Raw genomic sequence first — 25,865 nt, forward strand, 5'->3', positions numbered from 1 at the left:
GATTTCAGTTTTTCATTTTTAGTAAATTTGAAAACCTTTCTGAAAACTGCTTTTTACTTTGTCAATATGGGTTATTAAGTGTAGATTAATGGGTGAAAATGGCAAATGCATCCATTTTTAATTAAATCTAATTTTTCTTCTTCTTTCGGCTGTACCCATTAGTGTGCAGAAGGTGAATGGCTTTGAATACTTTCTGAATCCACTGTGCTTTAGACATGTCAAGAACTATCAAATTATTTGTTCAATCATTTAGTACCTAACGTGTGAAGATATCCTTTCAGACATAATTTGTGAACATCTCACCTCAATAAATGCAGTTGACATTGTCTACAGGCACACTGGCTCTAGGCCATTTGCCTAAAACTAAAGATTCCTATCCCTTATTTGTATGTATATATGTATAGGTAAAAATAAGTATTTAGTCTCTAGCCTTCAATCTTCCTAGAGAGAATAATGCCTATTTTTATCTATCATTGTTATGCAATGTTTCTTACTAGCGCAGGTGAATTTGTGTTTCTCTGCAATGAATATCAGCAGGTTAAGTGACTTTCAAGTTCATATAGGGACATGTACATTGATCCTGTAAGTGGCAGGTGGAAGGGGCCTTGCTCAGGTTGTCAGTGCAGATAAGTCATAATGATCAGTCTTACTTAATCTTTACCTTCAACTGTGTAAGTCATCTTAAGGCACTTTACTAAACATGCAACATAAACTGGAGTGTTAAGTGAGGTAGCTTCATTACACTTTTTATTGTTATTAATAATAAATAAAATGAACATAATGACAACTCTGCCCCTCATTGTGCATTTACTAAGTGGCTATTTGCTAATGGCAGAAAGAACTCCTAGCATGTGATGTGGCACCTTTGGAGACCTTAATTAACTGTCCTTTTGTTTATTTTACTGCATCATTGAGATATCAATGCACATCTGCATTTTTTTTTTACTTGACAATTGAAATTATACAATTGATGGAGATGGGAAGGGTGATGTTTATGTGACAGATTAATAAGTCACCTGTCAAATGTAAGACATGGTAGAGTGTGATGAGTGCTGAGTGCTAGCTCAACTGTTTCAGTTTTCATGGCTATGAATGAGATCAGCTGAAAGTATTCATGGCTATTCACAAGCAGTTGTCAGTCTTCATGTGTTGTGCTACTGGATGGTGTAGTCTTTCACTTTTGCTTTTTAATTGAATGATTGGCTAAAGACATACCTTAAAGTCTCAGTATCTACAAAGCCTACTTGTTGCTTCAAATCGGGCAAATCTTCTGAACACAGAGAATTATATAAATACTGAATATACTGTGGCCCAGTGTCATATGGGAGGAAATGGTGGTCTCCACCTCATCCTCAGTTAAGTACAAGTGGGCCTGGACCACTCCTTACTGAGGCTGGCTGTGACATTCACATGCGTCTCTGACTCTGTTTATGTTGTTCTGCACTAGACTGTGCATGGGCGCCACTCATGTCCCACCTTACCCTGCTCGAGTCTTTCATCTTAGCGAACCACAGTACAATTAGATGAGATCAGGTATAGTGCATGGGAATGATCATATGGTGAATGTCAAATGTGCTTTCCCAAAGCACTTTCTTCTTGGGCCTTGCATTCTGCTTTGCTTTGCACGATGCTGAGCTCACTTCCATTCAGGAAAATTGTTGACACCACTTGACAATTCAGAATGTGCCATTATGCCTGTTACTGGAGATATGAGCCTCATATTGGAGAATTTCATATTGCATCTACCAGAGGGAGACTGATGGGAGAGACCCACCTCAGTTTAGAGGCAATTTTGTCACCTGATGGCAATGAGTTAGGACATCACTCTGACTTGATTCCTCCATTAGTATGTGAACACTGTATCACTGAGAGAAAGACAATGCCCTCTGTAATTCACTATCCCTGAGCCGTCTAGTGAGACGCACACAAAGGTGAAGCGCTCTTGGTTTTCATGTTAAGTGTTGGGAGCACTTCCAAGATGTGGACACACAGCAGACACTGAGGCTGCGCATTACAACTGTTTAGGAAAGTTTCATTGCATTTACTTCTGTCTGTGCATGCTTTTTGTTAGAAGTCATGGGCCTGTAGTGCCCAGTTTGGCTCACTGCACATCACAGTGAATTCTGGTTCAAATGCCTGCTTATTTGTGCTGCATGCTTGACCCTGAGTGACCTTCCACTTGCTGTAGTTTTCGAATTATCCATGTTCTGTGCAGAAAATTTTTCATTTTTCTTGAAGGGGCACAAGCATACAGAGCTGTGCCATATGATTTACAGGGCTTCAGCAAATTTGATTGATGGTCAGCCAGAGCTCTTCTTTTGCAGCGTGTTTTCATGGGAGCAAGCGCCCAATCCATAGCAGGGATTCTGGGGCGTGATGTGGCTTGTGGCTGGAGTTCCTGAAGAGTGCATGCCAAATGCTGGTGGCTTTCTGCGCTCTGTTCAAACCGCTCACTTAAACCACATGTCTTAGAAATTGGCTCTGTTGAGGAAACCCAGAGTCTGGCAGCTGTGAAATCCGGAGCACTGCAAATTGAGCAAAAGACCTTGGCTATGACGCAACACAGGATCTTGTGTCTGAGATGTGCTGACTTGTGTAGTTTTAATCGTGAATGGTTTAAACTGCTGCTAGATGCACGATTCTATGAATCATTTGCTCACTTCGCCTGCTGCACACACTAACTCATGCACACACATGTGCATCCTTGAAACTCTGCCAGCCAGCAGTCCCCAGAGTAGTGGTACTTGTAAGGGTGACCTCCCAGGTATTAAGATTTGGTGAAGCCTGTTTCCCATGCACTGTCCTGTCTGACCACATGGTTGTTAAATAAAAAAAAGCAGTGTAGTTGTCTGAGATTCCGATCACATTACTTCCAGCCAGATTAGCCATATTAGCAGAGAGGAGAGTACACCAAACTCAAAGGTCAATTCATATACTGGTCTCCTTTTTACCCGTTGATGGACAGTATGAGAGAACTGTTCATTTATTGTGGTGCCTTGAAGCATTGTAGATTACATAGCCAATTTAAACCTTATTGTTCATTGTGAATGTTCACATGCAGGACATTAAAGTAAAATGCCAGCATTGTGCATGGTGGGTTATTTGGGATGCACACAATGCTCTTTTTATTGTATATACAGCATCTTTTGGGGTGGTAAGATGCATTTACAGGTACAGTACATTTGTTTCCACCAAGAGACCACAGTATATTAAAAGTGACTCACTCGGGGTCCCACAGGGAGTCAGTAGTGTGGACTTGTTGACATAGCATCTTTCTGTAATAAGCACCACCCTAAGATGCCACATAGTTTTTGTTTTTTTGACAATGCAAGGTATGGCAGAGAATCACTGGTGAATATTGAGCTTGTGAACCATTTTTTTTATATTGTACCTTTCTGTACTGAGCTCCTTTCCAGGACATGTTTTGTAAAACTACTATGCTGTTTTCATACATTTTAACAATGTTTCATGGAGGGTGAAGCAGCTCACTCAGGGTCTTGCAATACGTTCAGAAGTACAGATTGAATCTGCAAATTTTAATATTGTGTCTTTTCACATTAAGCACATTTAAAACTTGGTTTAAAGTTACAACATAATTGTTTCCATTCTGTTTTTATGGCTCATGAAATGATTCTCCTAAGGTCAGGTCCAATTAGTACTAGATGAGCATTTCAGGCTTTATTTTGTAGTACTAGGGTGTTATACCATGTTAGCCATTATGAATGTAGTGAGAAGTCAAGCAAAATTACACCTTTTATTAGCTAACTAAAAGGATTACAATATGCAAGCTTTCGAAGCAACTCCGGTCCCTTCTTCAGGCAAGATGTAATATAGAAACTGGAGTTCTCTGTGTTTATTTTATAAAGCAGTTTTTTTGTAGTGAGCAGAGCAACATTCTGAGATGCTTTCTTGGAGTTACACAGTTGTTTCCATATTTAAAGAATGAGATTAATGGCAGGGGAAGTGACTCGCTCAGAGTCCAACAGTGAATCGATGGCACAGGTTTGACCTTTTGCATAGTGCCTTTCTATAGCCAGCACCACCCTAACATGCTTGAAAGGTACAGCAGGGTTGTTTGCATCTTTTTAACACATCTCTCTGTGACAAATAAATTGGCTCGCATAGAGTCCCACAAGGAGCCAGGGGTGCAGAAAGAACCTTTGTGTACAATTTATTTCATATTTTAACTATGTGAGTCATTGTGCATAAGGAGGTAATAGAACTGCTTGAAACCTTGATCATATGTAGCGCCTCTTTTTCTGCAGTGGCAGCCTCAGTGTTGTATGGTGTTACGATGGTAGGAGGATGGAGCAGCACATCTTTAGATCCACATCCAACCTCTCAGTTTCTGTGGTGTCACACTAAAACTCCATTGAGACAGTGGTGGAGGGAAAGGCCAGGGAATAGGAGGTGTGCACGCCAGGAACAGAAGCTGGATAGGACTTGAGACTATCAGACTGGCATTATGCACAAAATACCCGCTGCAAACTTTACAGGCACTTCTTTTGGCTCACTTTTCTTGTAATAATGGTGCCTTTAGATATTTCATTAAGGAGATTATTTCATGTATGTGCATAGCATTGTACTTTTGTGATATTTTTATGTCATTTTTTATCTTTAACCACTTATGGTAATTTAAATGTAACTACATCCAGGAATTTTGATTTGTGCCCATCAAACTAACCAGTTAATTTGTACCTTAAATATTATTACAACCATTTTGTTTTATGAAATGTGTTACACTTATACAGGGTGAGGCAGAAAGGACGGATGTCTTTGAAATGGCTAGAACTCACCACTAGGTGGAGTGACAGATGTGCGGTAGGTGGCGTTAGGTTCGCGAAGTCTTAGCATTTTTTTTATTTTCTTTTTAGCTGAAGCCATGGAGCCGTGGATGATAGAACACCACGTTTTTGTGTACGACTGTTTTGTCAAGAACAACCAATCTATTACTGCAGTTCAGCGTGAGTTTTGTTGCCATTTCAATATCCACAGAAATAAAGCTGTTCCCACTTGTAACACTATCGTATGTTGGGTTAAAGCACTTCATACACGAGGTACACTAATGAACAAAACACCTCCGGGGGCTACATGAACGGCACGTACCCCTGAAAATGTGGAAAGCGTACGACTAGCCCTGCTGCGCAGTCCAAGTCGATCTGCTCGGAAGCATTCTTCTGAATTTGGCCTCCGTAATCGTTTGGAGCGCTATATCGAGATGATAAACAACTTCTTTTTACCTGAATTACGACGAAAATGTATTCTCATCCAGCGTGTGTGGTTTCAACAGGATGGGGCGACAGCCCACACAGCTAGAGCATCAATGGATGTTATTTGCCCTCTCTTCCCTGGTCACCTCATTTCCAGGTTTGGTGACATTCATTGGCCTCCTCGGTCCCCTGACTTATCCATGTGCGATTATTTCTTGTGGGGTCACCTCAAGGCACATGTATACGAGCATAAGCCCCGTACATTGGTGGAACTGAAGGAAGCCATTCGCGTGGAAGTCACCCAAATCGAAAGAGCGATATTGAAAAGAGTGGAGGCCAACTTCCATGAACGCCTTCAGAAATGCATCAGTGATAACGGACACCACATGGGAGATGTTGTTTTCCACACTTGATTTTGTCAAATGCTATTTCAATATGAACTCAAATCTTTAAACAAATTTCTTTGTAAGAAAAAATTAACCATTTTGTGATTTTGTAAAAAACATCCGTCCTTTCTGCCTCACCCTGTATGGGAGCTATGTGTTGGTATTGGAGCCTATGTGTTAAGGCTGTTTGTTAGGCCTGCATAACGGCAGATTCTAGCTGTATTATTCGGATCTTAGATTGTTTTTGATACTCTTCAATACTCTTTGACTGGTAGGATGTATGGAAAAGTGACAGCAGGCCTTGCTAGCTGCAATTTGCGAGTCAGTGAATTATGAATTGCTTCTCTATACAGATATATGAATCTGTATTGTGCACCTGCCATAAAACTTTCATGGCAGTGTGATGATGCATTTCCAGTTACCTTTCTTTATAATTATCCTCCCAAATAGAAATTGAAACATTTTTCCCCACAGATGGAGGCTTTCTTTTTAACTCCTGTCTGTGCTTTTCATTGCAATATTGTCTCAGTAACAGTTCTTTGGTTTATTAATACTTTGTGATTAAACAGGGCCCATTCTGTCCTGCATTTTATTCCACATTGTGTTGATCAGTTAGATGCATTGCCTCCCAGGACCATTTTACTGTAAGACTAGAAAATATAAAAATATATCATTCAACAGGGATCAAGTGTCCTCTGCATGTGTGCGTCTGCCATCAGGTCTCATTACATAGTTGTTATATTAAGGAGAAGACCGTGAGACATCACAAAAGAAAAGGCTTGCTGTGGCCTACGATATGCAAAAGAGTTTACTTTAAAACAAGATCCCAAATTCATACCCACCTCTCTGATAATGCACATTTTTCACTGTCATTTTTGCGTTTGCTCTTCTTATAATACCTGCCTATTCAGTTAAAAAAAAAAATACAAAAGGGAAGAGTAATTTATGTACACACACACACACACACACACACACACAAAATAAGAAAATATACTCATCAGATTTAGTTTTGAGATTTTGGTAATTTGTTTCTTTATCATGGATGTTGTTTAATGCATTTTTGACTTACAAGAAAAATATTACTGAACATTTTGAAACCTGATCCAGAACATTTCAGATGTCTACCTGAACATATGCTGTGTTCTAGCAGTTTTTTTTCCCCAAAGGTAAACCACAGTATTTCTCTCTCATTTACAGATAAAATCTTACAGTAAGGTTTCAGAAAGCATTCTGTGTCAGCTTAATTTATACTATGAAAGAATTTCCTGCGTCACATCAAATCTTCAGTCTATTCCCATTTGGTTAAGCTTTCTACAGTTTTGGTTAGTTATATGATAATTGTGTTTAACAATTTTTGATAATTGTCTTTTTTATTACTTTGTTAACCATAGTGCTACAGTTTTTTTTTTTTATACCAGTTGTAGTCTTCTGTCATGAAGGTATTTTAATTTCTTAAAAGATTTTCACCTCGTATTGGTTAATTGATGCTGATGCGTATCACAAGACATGCTTAGGCACACATACACCCACACCCACACTAAAGCAGACTACCGGTTAATTTTGAGTTGCAGTTATTAAGTTTAGATGCTTTATAGGTTTATTTCACAAGAACAATGGAAATCTTTTTTAACACTTGCCAATTATAACTGGAGCAATACATACAGTAAATTAAAAAACCGAGGTTCAACATAAAAAAATAATAATTAGCACAGTAATGAATAAAATACGTTATCCATTAGAACTTCTCTTGGATTTTACCCAGCGGTAACACCAAAGCAAATACAGGCAAGTACACAGGCTTTCAGTCCGAGCTCATCTAACCAGGGAGTCCAAATGTAGATGAGTCTACTTTGCAGTGAAGATAGTCAAATTATTCATGATGATGCGAGAGATGTTATGCACTAGGTTTTAAGAGCTACTGTAGCTACGAAAAAGGCAAGATGTGTAGAACAATAGAGGGAGACACAGTCAAAAGCATTTAGCATCTGAGATGGTTGATCAGCACACGTTCAGATTCAGTGTAGTTTATTGAATGGCAGTGGTGACTGCTGAGCTGCAGGAGAAAATCTTATCAGATCTAGCCAGACTTTTTATCATTGGCAGAAACATGCATTTTTCACAGGTTTCATATAATGGTGCATCTCTTTCTGTATACTGTGTCTTTTATTTATTGACTTTTAGGTCCAGAGTGGGTAAGACGTAGTGAATTCCCACAGACGCTAGCTTCCTCCATAATCAAGACAAGGATAAACCACCATTGCCAACTTACTTCTTTTCTTTTAACATTTTATTTTAAATGTTAACAGAAGAGTAATAAATTCTTTCAGTCTTTTGATCATTTTCCATCTTTTATTGATTGTGTTCATAAAACATTGCCTTACAATTTTCTGTTAGTTGAAGACAATCTATTCTTTAGTGATTTCAAACACATTTTATCATTTCTATGGTAAATTTACATTTGTAATGGTTTCAAAGTTTCCATCCATTATGTGGCAATGACATATCCTTTCACCCTGCCTCTGTCACACAGTGAGGATGTATTTTTTGAGCGTTTCTGTCAGTGTTCATCTTCTATGTGTTACTTGATAATGTAATATTCCTGAATAATCTCAGTCATTTTTCAAGAGTTACATAATAACGATATATTCTTTACTAGTTTTTGTCAGGTGTCATCATTCATCACTTATGAGATCATCACTCTTTCTTTAGCATATAATAAAGATTTCATTATAAAGGTTTTGTAATGTTCCCAAGTCACTTAATTTATTATTTTGTGTTGATTCACATGGAGGATTGCAGACTCACAGTTAAAATTCTGGCAGGAGTCATCTTTAGAATTCTGAATCCCTGGTGCTTCCCTTAAAATATCGACGCCTCTCCAGCTTATCCTACTCAGACTTCACGGCACGGAGCAACACCCTCCAACAGGCACAGACATCCATCAGTCCTGGCCCATGTCCCCATAACCCGATAACTGCCATTCCACTGGGAGCCACCAGACCCTGCTTGTGTGCTCACCGCTGCCTTTCCAGGCTCCACCCGATGAAAGTGCACTGTCCTCCCACCATTACCAATAGCAGGCTCCACCCAGTGAGAGGATACTTCTAAGTGTAACCATCACTCCTGCTCCCTGGTTGCTCAACAGGAGTGATCCCTGTGCCCCCTCCTGAGCGCTGGCCACATGCTACCTCCTGGGGCACCATTCCTGTCTGCCTGCTTCTCTCTCTAAGCATTGCCTCACTCCTGCTCCTTCCTTTCTCTCTGTCTCGGTAACCTCCAATCCTCTTTTGTTTCTCTTCTCTTGTCCCCTTTTTCTTGCGCCAGCTCGTTCTTAAGGCTCTGTGGACGCAGCATCTCAATCACGTACCGCAGGAAGCAGATGAAGCAATTGAGAAAGACCACACCTTCACTTGCAAGGTGTGTTTCACCCCAATTACTTTACCAACTCCCCGCAGCCACGCAAGTGCGCCCACGGAAAACAAGCCAACCAATGGATTATTTTATTAAAACAGCATTTTTTTTTGGAGAGGCCGACCTGCTATACCACACTACAGTGATGAATGGTCTCAAATTGAAGTTCTAAATAGACTAGCCTGATCTTTAGCCTGTCCCATGTACCTTTCCTGATACCTCCAAAGAAGGAATTAATTTATTTTCTCCACCAACTGTATTAGCTACAGTTTTTGTTTACCTCTGGTCTGTTTCCAGTTGGCTATATTTTAATTAAATTAATTTATGCTTCATTGAAAGTTAAAAACAAAGTTGGTTGAATTTTACATGTTGTGGACCACCCAGGCTTGAACTGCCTGCTGAAACCGACACAAACAAGTGTGGGACACAAGTTCAAGACACATACTGTTTTTTATTTTCTTTTTTTCTTGTGGGCAATGCCTTTCTTGTTCCCACAAGCTCAACACAGTCCAGCACAAGCAGAAAACAATTCTCTTTCTTCTCTCTTTCACTACTCTGGCCAAGCTTCGTTGTCCGCCTCCCGACTCTGGCTTTTCAAGTAGTGGCTGCTGGCTCTTTTTATAAGGCACCTGGAAGTGCTCTAGGTGCTTGATGATTCATCTCCAGCAGCACTTCCAGGTGTGGCAGAAGGACTGCCCATAAGGGCTCAGAAACTCCTGCCGCAGCACGCCCTGGCGGCGCCTGCGGATCCCAATAGGTGGATCATGGCCGATCCTCGACAACCTCCTCAACCCTCGATCTGAAGTTTGTGCTCCTTTCACCTAGGAGAAAAAGCATTGACAATCACGCTTAATTCATCTAATACCCTGGTGATTGCTTGAGAACCCCACCCTCTCCCAACCACTCAAATGATCCTGCTAAATTCATGGCACACAAATTCATGCCACACAAACCCAAAACTCAAACCCCTTTGCCCCTGGTGGGTCGTGAACACATTGACATATGAAATACTGGGTCAAGACACCACAAAGGTTAGGATACGCTGACGTGGACATTTATGTACTCATGGATACATTTGTGAAGTGGTATTGTTTTTTGGGTTAGTGCTTTATATTTATAGGTCAGTGTACAGTATGTCAACTGAGCCTAACATCTGAGAAGTGCACCATGTAAGTAAATGAATGAAGTGAAATATGGCATATGCTGCACCATCTTGAGCTTTGGTCTTGAAGTGTTTTAATAGGGAACCATCTCGGTGCACCAAGGTAAGTTTCTTCACTTCATTTTGTTTTTTCACATGAGTTACAGGGCAGCATACAGTAGGACTTTCCTGTGCCTGAAATGTTGTTTCCCATTTTATTAGCCAAACGCCTTATAGGCGTTTTGTCTGGTGTAGTTTAGCTAAACAGTCTGTCTCCTAAATCAGACTTTCAGAAGAAACAGTGTTGCTGTGTAAACAGGCTCAGGGAGCTGCCTTTCTGGGGCTTGCTTTTACACGAGTTGAGATAATTTATCACAGGAAGTCGATTGTCTGTCTGCTTAATGACTTGAGTTCATCTTCTCTGCTGTTTACTCAGTTGCTTTTGTTTTTTCTCTTTCCAGCCAATTCAAGTCTCCTGGGTGGCGGAGGGGGTGAGTTCCCACCAAATTTTTTTATACTTCTTTTTCTAGCATTTTTTGGAGTAAAAATGTTAAAATGAATAATGAAGTCTCAAACAGGGGCTGCTGAGCCTTGTAAATCTGAAAGCCGAGAGAAAGTATGGCCGAGACACTGCACTAAAGAAGCATAACTGTTTTTCTGTTAGTACATGTCACCATCTTATGTTATATAGTGAAGCAGTCATAGGCATTGGCTCCTACATGGTGACACAGGTGTACCACACTAGAAATGCAATTTCTAAGTAGCAGATGTAGAAATGTGAGACTCAAGCAATGACCTCCTTTCTTTACACAAGAAGAGTCGCTGATGTCTGCTTTCTTTGTTGACGCATGCTACTGCACATGTAGAGTGTGTGCTGTTTGATAACTTTTGATTGACATATTTTAAATTACTCTTAATAAAGAAATAAAGACAGTTCAGCTTTTTGATGATTATGATTTTTGTTAAATGACTTGGAATGAGAGGCTTGCTGCATTTGCCGGTGGCATTGCGGCTATTAAAGTCTGCTTAATTGCTCACGTTAATGAAGTGTTTAAATCTGTGACCCTTACAGTAAGCTATGGTGGCTTCTTCAGCTGCACATACCAGAAAAAGAACCCAATAGGTCTGCTTATAGAATTACCCCCAGTCTTCATCCTACCAAAAGCAATTAAATAATAGGGGGCTTGTGGGGAATCACAAAAAAACACCTACTGCCTTTGGATCGATAAAAAAAAAAAAAATAGTTATGTGTGGTTTGCTGATGACACAACAGATCAAAAAAATATCAGTAAAGCGTAGTTTGGCTTTCCGGACCCTACTGAGTACAAATAAATGCGTCTGGGAGCATACTGCTCAGTGATTTGCTGCTTGTTGACTGAATCTTGAGCTGAAAATGAGTACACATCTGGGACAGCTGGGTGCTGGCCCCAAAATTACTGACCCAGAGACTTTAAGTGAAAAGCTGAGCAAATTCACAGCTGCATTTGCTGTTTGGGAGCCATCAAACAATTCCAAGAAAATCCAGGCACAACTGCATTCTCTCTCGCTCTCTCTCTCTCTCTCTCTCTCTCTCTCTCTCTCTCTCTCTCTCTCTCTCTCTCTCTCGCTCCCCCCCCCCTCTCAATCCCCCCCAAACCCAAGAATCATGAAATGTAGATTCTGTCTTTCTTTTAGGTAAACTGTCCGCTTTATATGCTCTGGAAAGCTCAGTTATGATGCCTCTGTGACCTTCCAGCGATTCATCAGTACAGGATGACATGCATCTTCCCAGAGCGCACTTTTGCGGAAACCCTTGACTCAAATAGGTAGATAGGTATGGAGGCTATAGACAGACTTGAAAGCTTGAAAGATATGAATGGACTTTTATTAAATAGTGAGATAAATGCATGGTAAATAACGAGACATCTTGTTTTCATGTGCTTATGTTAGTAAAATGAGCCTATTGGTTTTCGAAGAATGATGCAATTTGCCGTTTGTTGTTTAAGATACCACATGCTGAGTCTAACAGAACAGTGCTAAGTGCTTAAATCAAGTTGAGGAAGTAGCTGGGGCTGGGGGGGGGTTCGTCTAATTGCACATGAAAATAATGTGTATTTGCGATGCAGTTGTCTATTCCTCTTGCATAGCTCTATTTTTAAAGACATATGAAATGAGTAATGCACCCGTATTGTCCACATAAACGCAAGAAACTCTGTATTGTTCATTTATTATCACCTCTATGGCAGTTAGCATTACTGCAGACAGCATAAAGAGTTTAATAAGGTCCTTCTGATAAGGAAGTAGAAAATTATTAACACCGTATGCCCTTTTGTGCACACTCGACATCACAGAGACACCCGGAGGTGCCTGGACCTGGCAGATAAAGACACTCCGCCATCCGGCCAGCAGACTGTCAGAATTCTCTGGACTTTTTACTGAATGTGTGAATGAACATCTCACAGTGAGAGGAAATTATTGAATTGGAGTGAAATTAGCCTGAAGCTGGCATCCATGGTTATGGAAATTCGTCAAGTGTACAAGAAAATTGTGCAACATGTTCACAGCTGAGTGCTGCAATTACAGCAAGTGATACCGAGAGTAAATGATTTTCTGATTTCGCTGTTGACTGTTAAAGCCACAAGCTAACTTTGGCAACACCATAGCAGATACTTGACACTGCATTGAGATGTTTGCACTACTATAGTCACTGTCAGTTTGTAATGCAGTTAGTCTTCATCCTTGATAGACTCTCAAAGAACGATGTTAGTGAGAGACATACCAAAATGTTAAGTTAATTTCTGTCAGTTGATATTTAGTGATTGTTTTCTAACCTCACCATAGCAAGACGTTCACACTCTTGCATGTTTCCATAGTCCTTAATTTTCTTTCTTGGTCTACAGTGCTGTCAGATGAAATGAGCTGAATGAAGATCATCTGATTGACCAACTCTTTGTGTTTAAGTATGTGTTAAAGAATTGTAAATGAAAATGAGGATTAAGGGAAGCCTTAAAAGGTTATTTTGGATAAAAAATGGCATTCTGTTGTAAATGGCAATATGCCGAAATGTCCAGTGTGGTGTTACCAGTGTGTGTGTATGTGTGTATGATGTACGAACCAAACAAACCAAACAAACCAGCTGTCATGGCACAACGTCAGAGGCTTCAACTGAAGCACTGACATTTGAGATTCGATATGTAAACCTGATGAGTAAAGATGCGTACACCTGATGAGCCCCAATTAGGGCAAAACATGTGTCGTGTATGCTTTGTATTATTTGGCAGGTACTGTATCACTTATTTATGATCTGCTTCTCAGCAATTGAGATGACGTGTTGGATGTTTATCGACTGGCCAACCAACCACAAGCGTTACCTAGTAGGTAATCATCCAAGTAATCAAATTGCAATTCAGACCTATGAATGTATGGGTATATACAGTATATAAAAATACAAAGCCTATAAAAAGTATTCACCCTCAGATTTTGTTTTCGCATTTTATTGATATTCCACATTGAAGCATTTATACCACAGTCAAATGAAGCCCCAGACAGGTGATCTCCATGTAACCAATTATGTGACTTAAGCCTATTGGCTACACCATTGAGGATTTAGATGTGTCGTATTAATTAGGGTGAACAGTTATAAGATCAACTTTTTTGTCTTTTATATTTGTAATTAATTTGAGAACTTTTTGAGTATTTTTTTGTTGATCAGTGTCAAAAAAGATGAAATTAAATCTACTGTGATTCAGAGTTGTACAACAATAAAATATGAAAACTTCCACTGTATTTCTGTGCATATGTACTGTACATATGAATGAATGAATGAGAGCTTGTGTTGAGGTATGTATGGGGAAAGTAGCTGGCAGTCTCAGTTGAGCCTGTACCTAATATGAGTGTTCATTACATAATGCCTCCTACATCATAAGCTAGCTAAATACCAGAAAAGAAAAAAAAATATCCACCAGATTTGGAAGTAAGATATCTCTATGGTGGCTTTCCCTTTCCACTCTGACACTTACTCCATTTTCATCCCTTACTACCTGTAAAGGATTGTACCTTTTGTGACATAAAGATGCAGGAAATGTTTTGACAAGAACATGTTGCTCAGCTCGGCATTACTCATCAGTAGGCCACTAACCCCAACCTTACTTGTCAATCTCAAATTAGGGGAGCATTTTAAAAAAGGTCAAGAATGGGTCCATTAACCTACTATCTACCATACTGCTTGGTTACTTGTTACTAGTCTGACATAACCCTATCCCTAATTTCCCTCATCTCAGATGTCTTTCACTTTAGGCTCCACTGCATCACAACTGGACTGAGCTGGATGGAATCTAGATGAATATAGGCATGTCTATGTGAGGATGGGCTTTCTCATGAAAATGTCTATTTTAACTGTTTATTGTACAGATTTTTGCCACTCCTCCCCACTGAATCTTATTAGTTACATGCAATTTGTTTTGTGTTTTTGGCATCTTGGGTGCTATGCTCTAGGAAGATCCTGAGCTGAAAAAGTAACTCCAGTTTATCAGTTGACAAGTTTTTATTTTTTATTATACTTTCTTTGAAGACCATCATTATATGACATTTAAGTATCAAATTCAATGCACCAAGTGTTCTGATGTCTTTTTCTTCCGACTTTTACTTCCTTCTTTTCTTATAAAACATGCTGCCTATTTTCCATAGGCAACTTTAGTGTGTAATTGTTTCTATGATCATCTCCCTGCCATTCTCCCTTTTGTGCAGTGTTTTGACCCATTCTCTCATGAAGGGCATTATAAAAAGAAATGTATTTAATTCTTGTAGATTTGTCCTTTTATGCTTTTAGTGGGGATCGCACATCTAGTCACCACTTTCTTAGATTTTTTTTACATGTGCAGCTCAGGCGAGATATCCACAGAATGCAGGCAGCTCCTTTAGGCTCGGTGGGGTGTCTCTAATGGGCTTTGCAGCTTCCATGGCCCAAGCTTCAGGTGGATGTAGCTAATAACGGGCTTGTGAGAGGCCTTTAAAGGGAACTGCTATAAAGGCCGTGTGTGGGCTTGTTTGTGTACAGTGCAGCCACTCACTGAGTGTTGCTGAGGCCAGGGATGCATTTCAAGCACACCTCTACAATATAAAGTCCTTAATTACATGTGTCTTTTCAATGTTTGTTTTATATTTATTTAGAAACAGACACACCTGCCTCTGGACTTCTGTAGAAGAAGAAAGGTGCTCATTACTTTTTTTTTCCTATAAATATATGGGATATTTGCAAATGCACATGATTTTATCTCACCTTAATTAACTCAAAAAAGATTTTCAGGCAGCAGCAGGTTCCTACATATGAAGCAGAGGAAAATAAAGCTGCAACTCTCCTTGTGTTGCAAACTGTCTCAATAGTCACTTGGGCACCTGATTGATCAATTGGATTGCAGACATATTATTATTCAAGATGTTTGGGTTTAATTGATTCATCCTTAAGGAATCTACCCATCCATTTTAATAATCTGTTCTTCTTGGTCAGGGAACTGGAGAGTTGGAGCCCGCAGGGATAGATGGAATAGCTGAATCTGGCACTCTAATGGGAAGGTTTGTCTTTCCTGCAAATGGAGTTTACCTCCTATCTGCAGCTGTAGGGTGATACATGTACCAAATGAGCTTGTTGCATCAGCTTGATGGACTACATTTTCTTGCCTGAAGGAGAGGTTTGCTCAGAAACTCATTATACTGTATATATGCATCATTTAACTCTGGTACACTGATAGCAGGTGTACTGACATCAACCGTTGGAGCCACTTGGATATTCAGACCATCTGAGACTGTTGACTGTGCAGACGCCTTGTTAATCTCTCATATACAAACAGTCTGCCTGAAGTTGTAATGAGGATGCTGTTCTAGGCACTTGGAGATGTACACTATCTGACCCTGATATGCTAGGAGAAAGAATTGTGATGATTTCTGTCCTGAAGAACCTACCACTAAGCCCAGAGCAGCCAACAAGCATTCTTCAGGAAGGACTGTATGGTCTTCTAACATTGATTATCTTGTCAAAAATGGCACCTGTCCAGGGGTGAAGATATATTAGGCAGCAAATAAATAGTTCTTGAAGGTGATGTGTTAGAAGCAGGAGAAATGGGCCAAAGTAAGGATCTGAGTGACTTTGACAAGAGCCAAATGGTGATGGCTGGACAACTGGTTCATTGCATTTCCAAAATGGTAGGTCTTGTAGGATGTACCTGGTATGCAGTGGTTATTACCTATGAAAAGTGGTCCAAGTAAAGGGAACCGGTGACTGGGTCGATGATGCACATGGGGAGAGAAGTCTAACCTGTCTGTTGCAATGAGAGAAATTTGTAGGAACACACAGTACATTGCAACATGCTGTGTAGCTGCAGACCTGCCAAAGTGTCCATGCTGACCACTGTCCACTGCTGATAGTGCCCGCAGTGAGCATGTAAGCATCAGAACTGGAAGGTGGCCTGGTCTGATGAATCAAGTTTTCTTTTAGATCATGTAGCCGACTGGATTCCAGTAATTTGTTTACCTGGGGAAGAGGTTGTAGCAGGAGGTACAATGGGAAGAAGGCAAGCCGAAAGAGGCATAGTGATGCTCTGGGCAATTTTCTGCTGGGAGACCTTGGGTAGATGTTATTTTGACACATATCACCAAACTAAACATAGTTCCTGATCACATACATCCCTACATATCAACAGTATTCCAAGATGCCAATGGCTTCGTTCGGCAGCATAGTGCCCCTGTCACACTTCAGAAACTGACAAAGCATTCAAGGTATTGATTTCTCCAAAGTCCCCAGATCTCATTCTGATCTAGCATCTTTGGGATGTGCTGGAAAAACAGGTCCAATCCATGGAGCCCCTACCTCACACCTTAGAAAACTTTAAGATCTGCTGCTAACATCTTGTTGCCAGACACCAGAGGACACCTGCATAGATCTTGTAGAATCTATGCCTCAACAGGTCAGAGCTGTTTTGGCGGCATGAAGGGGACCTACACAATATTAGTCAAGTAGTTTTAATGTTGTGGTTGTCCAGATTATATGCACAACATACTATGCAGACTCAGTTGTCTCTTATATATAGAAACCCATTGCGTACACTGTATGCTGATGCAGTGGCTTGGATGTAGCAAATGAGTCTTGTATGCTAGCTGGAAGGGCTATATGGCCTTACCCAAAGAAGATGTCAATGTCTCCTCAGTAACCGTTCATATTTATGCAATATCAGAGTATTATATCCTTGCAGAGGAGGTGTGCTGTCTGTTTTACATAGCCTCTGTCACATTGAAGCATACTTCAAAGAACATTATTTAGCATTTGATGAGATTACTGTGGAAGGTAAGTGTGCAGTGTCCTTATATTATAGAGGATGCAAACAGTACAGAAAGCAATCAACAGAAAAGAGCATTATAAGGGTGAAAGGTGACAATGAAACCTTAGATTAAGAACAGTTAAGGCTTGCAGTTTTAGAGTGTCACAGAGAATAAATCAGGAGTGGTCTCCCCTAGACTTTCTCGTATACTCAGATATGGGGATGGATATTTGAGGAGTAGGCCACAAGCCAATGATTATATGTTTATATTATGTATGTTAAAGAACCATCAACAACAACTCAAATTAATAATACTGTATATTGAACAATTATTATAAAAGTAAAGTTGAATAAATCGTACTGTGCAGCTGCATGAATAAAAGGTAAAGTACCACTTACGGATAGTGGAAATAGCCCAAAAGCTGTTAGAAATTTGCATTTTGTACTTAATATTTGTATGCAAAATTTGGTTGACCTAAGTGAAACTGTTCTCAGGTTATCGTGTTTACATACACACACACACACAGACATAATTCCAAAAATGGTATTTTCGGACTCAGGGAGGTCTAAAACGTTGAGATTTTGATGAATCAACTTTTTGGACAATTTAACAATACTTTCCCTATACTTTGTATATGAAAAAGTCAAAAGATGCATTGTTCCATAAAACTATATTCCATTATTATTGTCTGCAGTGATTGAAGACCTAGTTGTGAGGGCATTGTAAATGCCACCATGGTGACAGTTCTTGGCTATGGGGCCATGTGCAAAGAGTTTGCCTGTTCACTAAATTCATGTACACTGCTTACCACAGTCCATCTACCCAACCTTGTGTGTGTGTTTATGTGCACTGTGATGGACCAGTGCTCCATTCTTTAGATTTGACAGCAGTTCCCCCCACTTAAGAGGGAGATCAAACTCTTCAGTGCCTAAAACAAAGAAAGAGTTTCATTGGGACAAATATAAGAAGAATAAGAGTTTAAAAGGAAGGGTCGATCCATTTCTAATTTGCACTGAGTGACATCCTTTTTTTTTAAAACATATTTGAAGAGCCAAACCCATTTTCTATAAAAGGTATTTCTACCACCTGTTCTGCAAAGCGAATTTAAGTAATGAAGAAAATGCTAAAAGGAGATGTTTTGAACCTACAGGATTTGGATTATATAACCTTATAGCACTGCCTTGCATTGGATAACCAGGCCCTTAAAATGATTTGATGGAGATGCAGATTTTTTTTTTATTTTCAGAAACAGAGTGAAACGAAGTAGCCTGTCTGTCAGTACGGCTGCAGGGATATCCCTGGGAGACAGTGGGTCTAGAATGTGTACAGATGAACAGCGTTCCTCGGCATGAGCTCGGCACGTAGGTGGAAGGCCTTCATGTGCAGACTCTTGAGAGATCAGAGTTCACAGTGATGACTAACGTCTTTCATTTCCTTGGTTGCCAAGAGGTCACCAGAACTTAGTTTCTTTCCCACAGCCAATGCTAAGCAGCCTGACAAAGCCAGCATTTCATATACAGGAGCCCAGATCACTTTTGTTTAGCTGCTGTCAGCATGCGCAACAAGATGTGTGCTCAATGAACTCGAAACATGCAAGTGAGAAACCCTCTTCAGCAGCACTTGCTAATGCTGTATTATGTATGAGCTGCAAGAAATATTTCCAAACTCATTATAAATCATACACAAGAAAAAAAAAAAAACAAACTAAAAAAAAAAAAAGTGAGCGAGAACTGCGTAACCACCAGCCTGTGATCAACTGCCTGAGGGTCTCTGTGTGAATGCTGCTGCTCAAGGTTACGCAGAGCGCATTAGGAATCAAATTAAACATTTATTGGAAACTTTAATTGATTGCGCTTTGAAAGGCTTTGAGGAAGAATGTTTATCTCTGAAAATGCAAAGAAACAAAAAATGAAATCTGCCATTGAAGAGTTATTTATTCCTTTGCTTTTGTTTTGTGAATTTTAATTCTCCATTAATAGAGGCATCTCTTCCAATGGTGGTCTGCCTCACGGCTTCTTTCGAACAGTGGAAGCTCCTCTTAGTAACAGCTGCCTGCCCTCTGTCATTCTGCATGTTTCACAGGTTTCCTGCCACTTTGATACCAGTCTCAACAGTCATGCTTGTCCTGCAGTGGATATGGTTTCTTTTCCCACACTAAAGACATTCTCTTATATGGATTGGTACCTTAAATTCTCTTGTAGTGATAGTGGGAACCTGGGAGTGCCTCACAGGAGGGCATGCACATCAGTGGATCCCAGTGGCAAGAAGACTGCCATCCAAATACCAGTCTTCATGCTCTGTGGGCATGACACATTCATCCCATCAGCTCCAAATTTTCTTTTAGATGTAAATGAAGCTGCATTTCATTAGAAGTATACAAAATAACCCATCTAAAATTATACAAATTCACATCCAAATTAAGTGCAACAGTCAGTTTAGTAAGCAACTGTAATAAACTAGTGGAAACCCCCTATTTTCAAAGTTTACTAGAGCCATAAACTTGCAAAATTGATATTTGCCTATTGAGATTTAAAAATATGACCTGGAGAGTCATGAGCATGATTAAAGGGTAAATAATGACATTACCGGCACTGACAGAATTACAAGGGCGTGCTTTCCTGGCCTTTTGTAAGCTGTCTTGAGCTGGAGAACCTGAGAACATCTGTGTCTCATTGACAATGCTCTCTTGGTTTCATCTGTCGGCCTTTCTCTGCCATTACCAGCCTGGGTACAGAAAATCGAAAAACAAACGAAAAAAAAAGTGATCTCATAGCATGGTGGACAAATGTGACTGCCTGGGGTGCAAGCAGGTGTCTGTATTTGCATTTGTGTCCTGTATCTAGACATTGTGCGCCACCAGAGTGTTGTACACACCTTGTCACGGTCAGCTGGAGAGTTGCTTTGCAGGCTGATACCTTCACCAGTCAGAACATTTCCTCCACAATGATTTATAATGCAATTACTGTTCAGCCTGTCCGTATTTCATTGCCTGACTTGGGCGGACAGTTGCTTAATTGTGATCCTGAAGGGAAATTTCATTGTTAGCACAAGTAATAAAAGCAACTCCTCTAAGAGATGTGCAGTGTGCCTGCAAACAAAATGGAGGAGCACCCCAAGTTGAAATAGCCTATTTGTCACTTCATGCAGTACTGCAGAGTTCAGAGCTATGTCCAGGTTAAACAGCTGTCTGTATATCTTCCTGTCCTGCTAATATATTTTAATTCTGGCAAGAAAGAAAAATACATCTGTGGGTGAAAGACACCATGTTGCCTTCAGTTATATTGCTTCTTTAATGGGAGGCACTACCTGGTGAATTAGCTTAAGATAGACTGAATATTATATCTTTACAGATACCACACAGGGAAGTGCAAAGGTGATTGTTGCTGTATTTTTGAACGTGTTTACCTTTTCACTGCCCCTGTTCTTCTGCACTGTGACAACTAAGTTATTTATTCTGTTTGTTGGATGCAGGGCCTAAAGCATACATTTTCCACGTGTACTTCATTGTTTAAGTTCACTATACAGGATGTAGAAAAAAGGTCTATTAGTATTATTTCTTTTTTTTGCTTCGTTTCAAAGCATTTGACACCAGATGTACAATGGTTTACGGTTTAATTTTACATCAAGCCGTTCTTTGTTGTTTTTATTTTGTTGTTTTTCTATTATTTTGTCTTTTTCAGCTGTGTTACATTTTGTTTTCTCTTACTACTTTTATTCTTACTTTCCTGCTGACTGAGACAAATACATTATCTGAAAAATCAGTCTGTTATGATTTAGTGCTTTGATTTCACTTACATACGTCTCCCCATCCCAAAAGTGTGCCAGATTAATTTGGGATTGTCCTTAGGCCCTGCAGTGGACTGGCAACCTATCTAGGGCTGGTTCTTGCCATGCATCCAGTGCCGCAGAGATAGGTTCCAGCTGCCCCCACCTCTCATGACCCCGTATTGGACTAAGAGAATGTTTTGTAATATTTCCCTTAAGTGTTTTCATAAATTTGTCATATGCAGGTTTCTTTTACCTAAATACTGCATATTTAAAGAATTGGATGTGTTAACCATCCCTAAGGAGTAAATCAACTAATTATCAAATTAATTAAACAGTTAGTAATAATTTATAATACAATACCAAGAGCAACTTGATAGAACCAGGTGTCCTTAATGACTCCCTAGCCTTTCTTGTCATGCACTAGCCATTTGTTTCAGAAGGACTGAAGTTTGTTAAACCTACTGTGTTGTTCACTAGTGTATGAGACAGAGTGTAGTACTGAGCACTAATAAAAGTAATGAACACAAGCGGTGATTCCATTTTAAACACTCAGGTATGTGCCTCACTCTCCACTTGAGCGAAGCTGTATGATGATGCTTAAATGAATGCCTTTCTAAGGTAGAGGAAAAATTTCCATTTGTGGCTTCATGGATGATACTAAACCTGAATATGAAGTCACCTGCACACATGTTCATCTCGGAAATGCCTTCATTCAGCATGTCCATGTGAGGTTTCTATCATTTCTATGAGGCTTTGCTGGTGTCTGTGCAGCAAAATGCTGTGTGCGGTTTCATCTCTTGTGTGGTTCTCTGCTGCTTTGTACCATTTGAACTGCGGACTGAAGTCTTCCCTTTTTCCACTGTTCTGACATCTAGGAAGAGTGTTGGAGCAGGTGTTTAGAGAGCAAATGTGTCCGTCAGACTTTTCCATGATCTCTTTTTGAATTCTGTCCTGTTATGTCTGTAGGCCAGAATTCCTTAGCTAGAGAAGGTGTTGTCTTTGTTGTGGGGGCCAGATATTTCAATCCACACTTATCACCAAAACAGTAATTAGTGTCACACATGCAGAGTACACTGAAATTGTTTCTTGCATGTCTTAGAAACATGTAGCACATCGGCATGCTTTATGAATACCTAGAATGTATTATAATGCATAACATTAATTTTAGGTAATAGAAAAGACAAATTAACTTATTTGATACACACCTTATGTCTATTTCTGTTTGTTCAGTTTTGGTCCCTGATTCTGAAACCTTTTGCGCAAAAAAAAAAAAAAACCTGATTAAGAAACTTCTCTTTTGTGATATTATGAACATTAAAATAGTAAATGTCATCAGTACAAGTGAATGAATGAATATTTCATGTGTAAACAAGTGTTATCATTATGGAACAATGTCATGTCAAACACGTAATAGCAAATGTGAGTAGTTTATCGACTTAATGTTTGTATAATACGAATACTCAAGACAACTACTTACTAATACTCAGAAGCTTGGAATAAGATGAAACCGAAATTGTGCACAGAATTTTGGAAACAAAATTAATTTTCAGCTAATTTTGACACCCCACCCCGCCTCCTTGTCTCATAAACCAAAAGAACACTGACAAAAGTGTAAGTGGAATACAAAGTGCGAGCATTGCAATGCAGGGCACATTCTCAGGATCATATTCTGGTGTTTGGGCACCAGGCGGACAGCTATTAAATCCTGCATTTTATTTTACTGAGTGCTTTTTATGTGTCCTTAGATTTACGACTTTTATTACTGCCATTTAGAAGCCAGTTAAAACTGATTAGAAATGTGCAAAATGTAGGGATTGCTTTTCTTAGGCTCTGGGGACAGTGAAAGAAGACCAAGGGATCTATGGGATTCTCAGTGTTTGCTGATGCTGCTGGGGATCCCTATGGGCACAAAATAAAAAAAGACGAAGGAATAAGTCCTGTAGTTTACAAGATTAGGATGATGGGTGTGAAAGTACAATGAAATAAAGGCACACACAGGGTTGTTCCTGTTAGAATAGTTAATTATATTTATTACTAGATTAAATGATGTGAATGGCACTATATAACATATATGCAATATACTCTGTGTGTCTCCAAGTTGGAGTGAAGTTAGCTTTAAGTAGTTGTGATAGATGGGACATTCATGTAGCATCCCCAAATTCTAAAGGTGAACAAGGAAGCCAAAGTACACCATAATAAAAGGTTTATTTATGTAAGACAAGTACAAGTGATGGTTATTAAATGGAAGGCAAACACAAAGTACAAAACAAAGGGAAAATAATAAACATGCTGATGCTCTGGGCCTGCCTACAGTGGATAGTTCCCTTTCTACCTACTGGAGAGGCTTATCCATCTCCTACTACAACACCACTAAATGAATGCTCCTCTCTGACACTTTCTCCATCCCTCCTTCTTCCACCAGTCAAACTGTTGCTCAAGCTTGCCCTGTTTAATCTAAATTTCATTACAGACTGTGCCTAAAGAGGTTTAATTTCTTTTTCTGGGTCATTTATAATCCTACCTTAAATTACCTCCAGGTGAGGTGCAGGTTTACACTTGGACCTGGGGTGTCAGGATAGAACTCAATGTAGTGGCTGATGTTCCTGTAGCTTTAGACTTATTTGAGGCCTTACATTGTCAGGTTAGCATGGTCCAATATAAACCTTGAAGTAGAGTTTTGGGTATTATGCTGACTTCAGCTTTAGTAGTTTAGGTCAGTGCATGTCTATTTTAGGTTGATGGGATATTGTCCCTGTTCTGCAGCCCATATCGTCTTTGGTTCTTGCTCTGACCTATCACCCCCATACAGAGTCAAGGAGCTGCTTTTTCTCGTCAGGATCCAGGGCTAATGCTCTTCTACACCCTCACAACATTAATGATTTGCAAATTGTCAGAGGGGAGAGTGTGGAATTTTTAACTTTCCCCCACTGGTGGTGCAAAGGTCACTGATCTTACTGTCAGCCTGGGCCACATTAAGACAGCTAAGAGCCCAATTAGCAGACCCTGATTAGGCAGCCACTGTGGTTCTGGTAATACTGGCAGTCAGATGGAGTGCTGAGTGGCAGGCTGTCACTAAGAGATGCTATGTTCATACATATCTGTCTTTCCTACAAAGGCGGTGCCCCTGCAGAAACAAGCACACAAGTTGCTTTGTCAATGGTTTGTGGTCTGACGAAAACCCGAGCATCTACACTAATGAATAATTGAATGACAGAAAGAAAAAGTAATAGTAGCAGGACATTACTGAGCACAGATTTAGAATGGCAGGCGTTTTGTTGGTGCTGACTACCTGGATCCTGCAGTGTAGAGCAGACGTTAATCACCCTGAATATCCAGTGTCAGAAGTTCTTAACACAGTTTTCTGACCATCAAACCCAGCTAATGTGTTAGGAGAAGAGTGGAAGAGTTCAAAGACGACAAAAATATTTTGCCATCATTGGAGACTAGAAAGGCCTTTCAATTAGGAGTTGGCCGTGGAATAGCCTGGGGATGTTGACAGAATCACAAAGCAGAATTTGTTACATATATTTATATTTCTTCTCTTTATTAGGACTGATCCATAATCCTAGTAACAAAAATAAACAGGAAGAACATCCCAATATTCTTTCCTTAAAATGCATATTTTTTTTCCCTGTGACTGTTGTTTGAGTGCTAGCCTTTAACAAAGTCTTTCCTTTGATTAGTCAAAGTTTAGGCACTTTGGTGTGTGCACTGGTGCCTTTTATAGTGCAGTTATGCTGGCACATGTGCGTAACAAGTTGCTTGGCAACACTTTATGTCGGTACCAACGAATACCTTTGCCCATTGAAAAATATGGAGAACTATTAAAAATCAAAACAACAAAAAATAAAAATTAATAATACATCAGAACAAAACAAAAATGTCAGAAATTAAATAATAATAATGTGTCCCTGACCATGATGTTACTGAACTAATAAGGAAAGGCAATAACATGGGAATAAGAAATTAATACACAAAACAAGCTGAAAATTAATCAACCCCACGTTTATGGCACCAACAGATTGTGCACAGATGGAAAAGCGTTCCCTGTGGCTTTCACCTTGAAAAGGTTTATTCCCAGGTGGGCATTCACGACCTAGGTGTGCTTTTAGCATTAATAAGATGGGACAGAGCTCAAGACAAACGATAAGGAGAATCTTTTAAGGTCATAAAATGTTATATTTTCAGGTATATTGTTAATTAAAATAATAAAAAGAATCTGGTTCTGACCGGGAGGGCAAAGATCCCATTGTGGTTGGCAGTTAATCCAGTGCAGCCACTATACCAATCAGCCCTATGTGGACGATGCCCACAAACCACAGGGTTTCATTTTTTGAATGATCTCTCATTAAAATGTTTTTTTGTGTAAAATATGGGACAAATTGCATGAAATACACTGAGTTAGTAACTGTTGCTTAGTATTTAATGAAGCCTGGCAGCATCCGTATGGTAAAACTCGCCAAATGGCTTGTTTCTCAAGACAGTGAGTTTATGTAATTTGGCTTTCATCTTGTTTCACTTATTCTTTTCAGTCTCATCTTTGCCCATTTAGTCCATAGACTCCAAACCTTAAAGGTGCAAGCATGGGTTCTCTTGCTACCTCCCAGTTTTATTGATACATTATTTAAATTGTAAAAAGGATTTATGATGTTGGAGATT

The 25,865-nt window shown here is 39.6% G+C and overlaps 1 protein-coding gene across 3 annotated transcripts in view; it reads left to right on the forward strand.

The window, feature by feature from the left end:
* Window positions 1–25,865, forward strand: part of macrod2 (mono-ADP ribosylhydrolase 2) — a 1,343,630-nt gene that overhangs the window by 371,417 nt on the left and 946,348 nt on the right. For all 3 annotated transcript variants that reach the window (XM_028820323.2, XM_028820324.2, XM_051919692.1), the window contains exon 4: window positions 10,610–10,639. In XM_028820323.2, the coding sequence (XP_028676156.1) occupies window positions 10,610–10,639 (30 nt within the window). The remainder of the gene's footprint in view (window positions 1–10,609; window positions 10,640–25,865) is intronic.

This window comes from Erpetoichthys calabaricus, chromosome 15, assembly GCF_900747795.2.
Source record: "Erpetoichthys calabaricus chromosome 15, fErpCal1.3, whole genome shotgun sequence".
Lineage (NCBI taxonomy): Eukaryota > Metazoa > Chordata > Cladistia > Polypteriformes > Polypteridae > Erpetoichthys > Erpetoichthys calabaricus.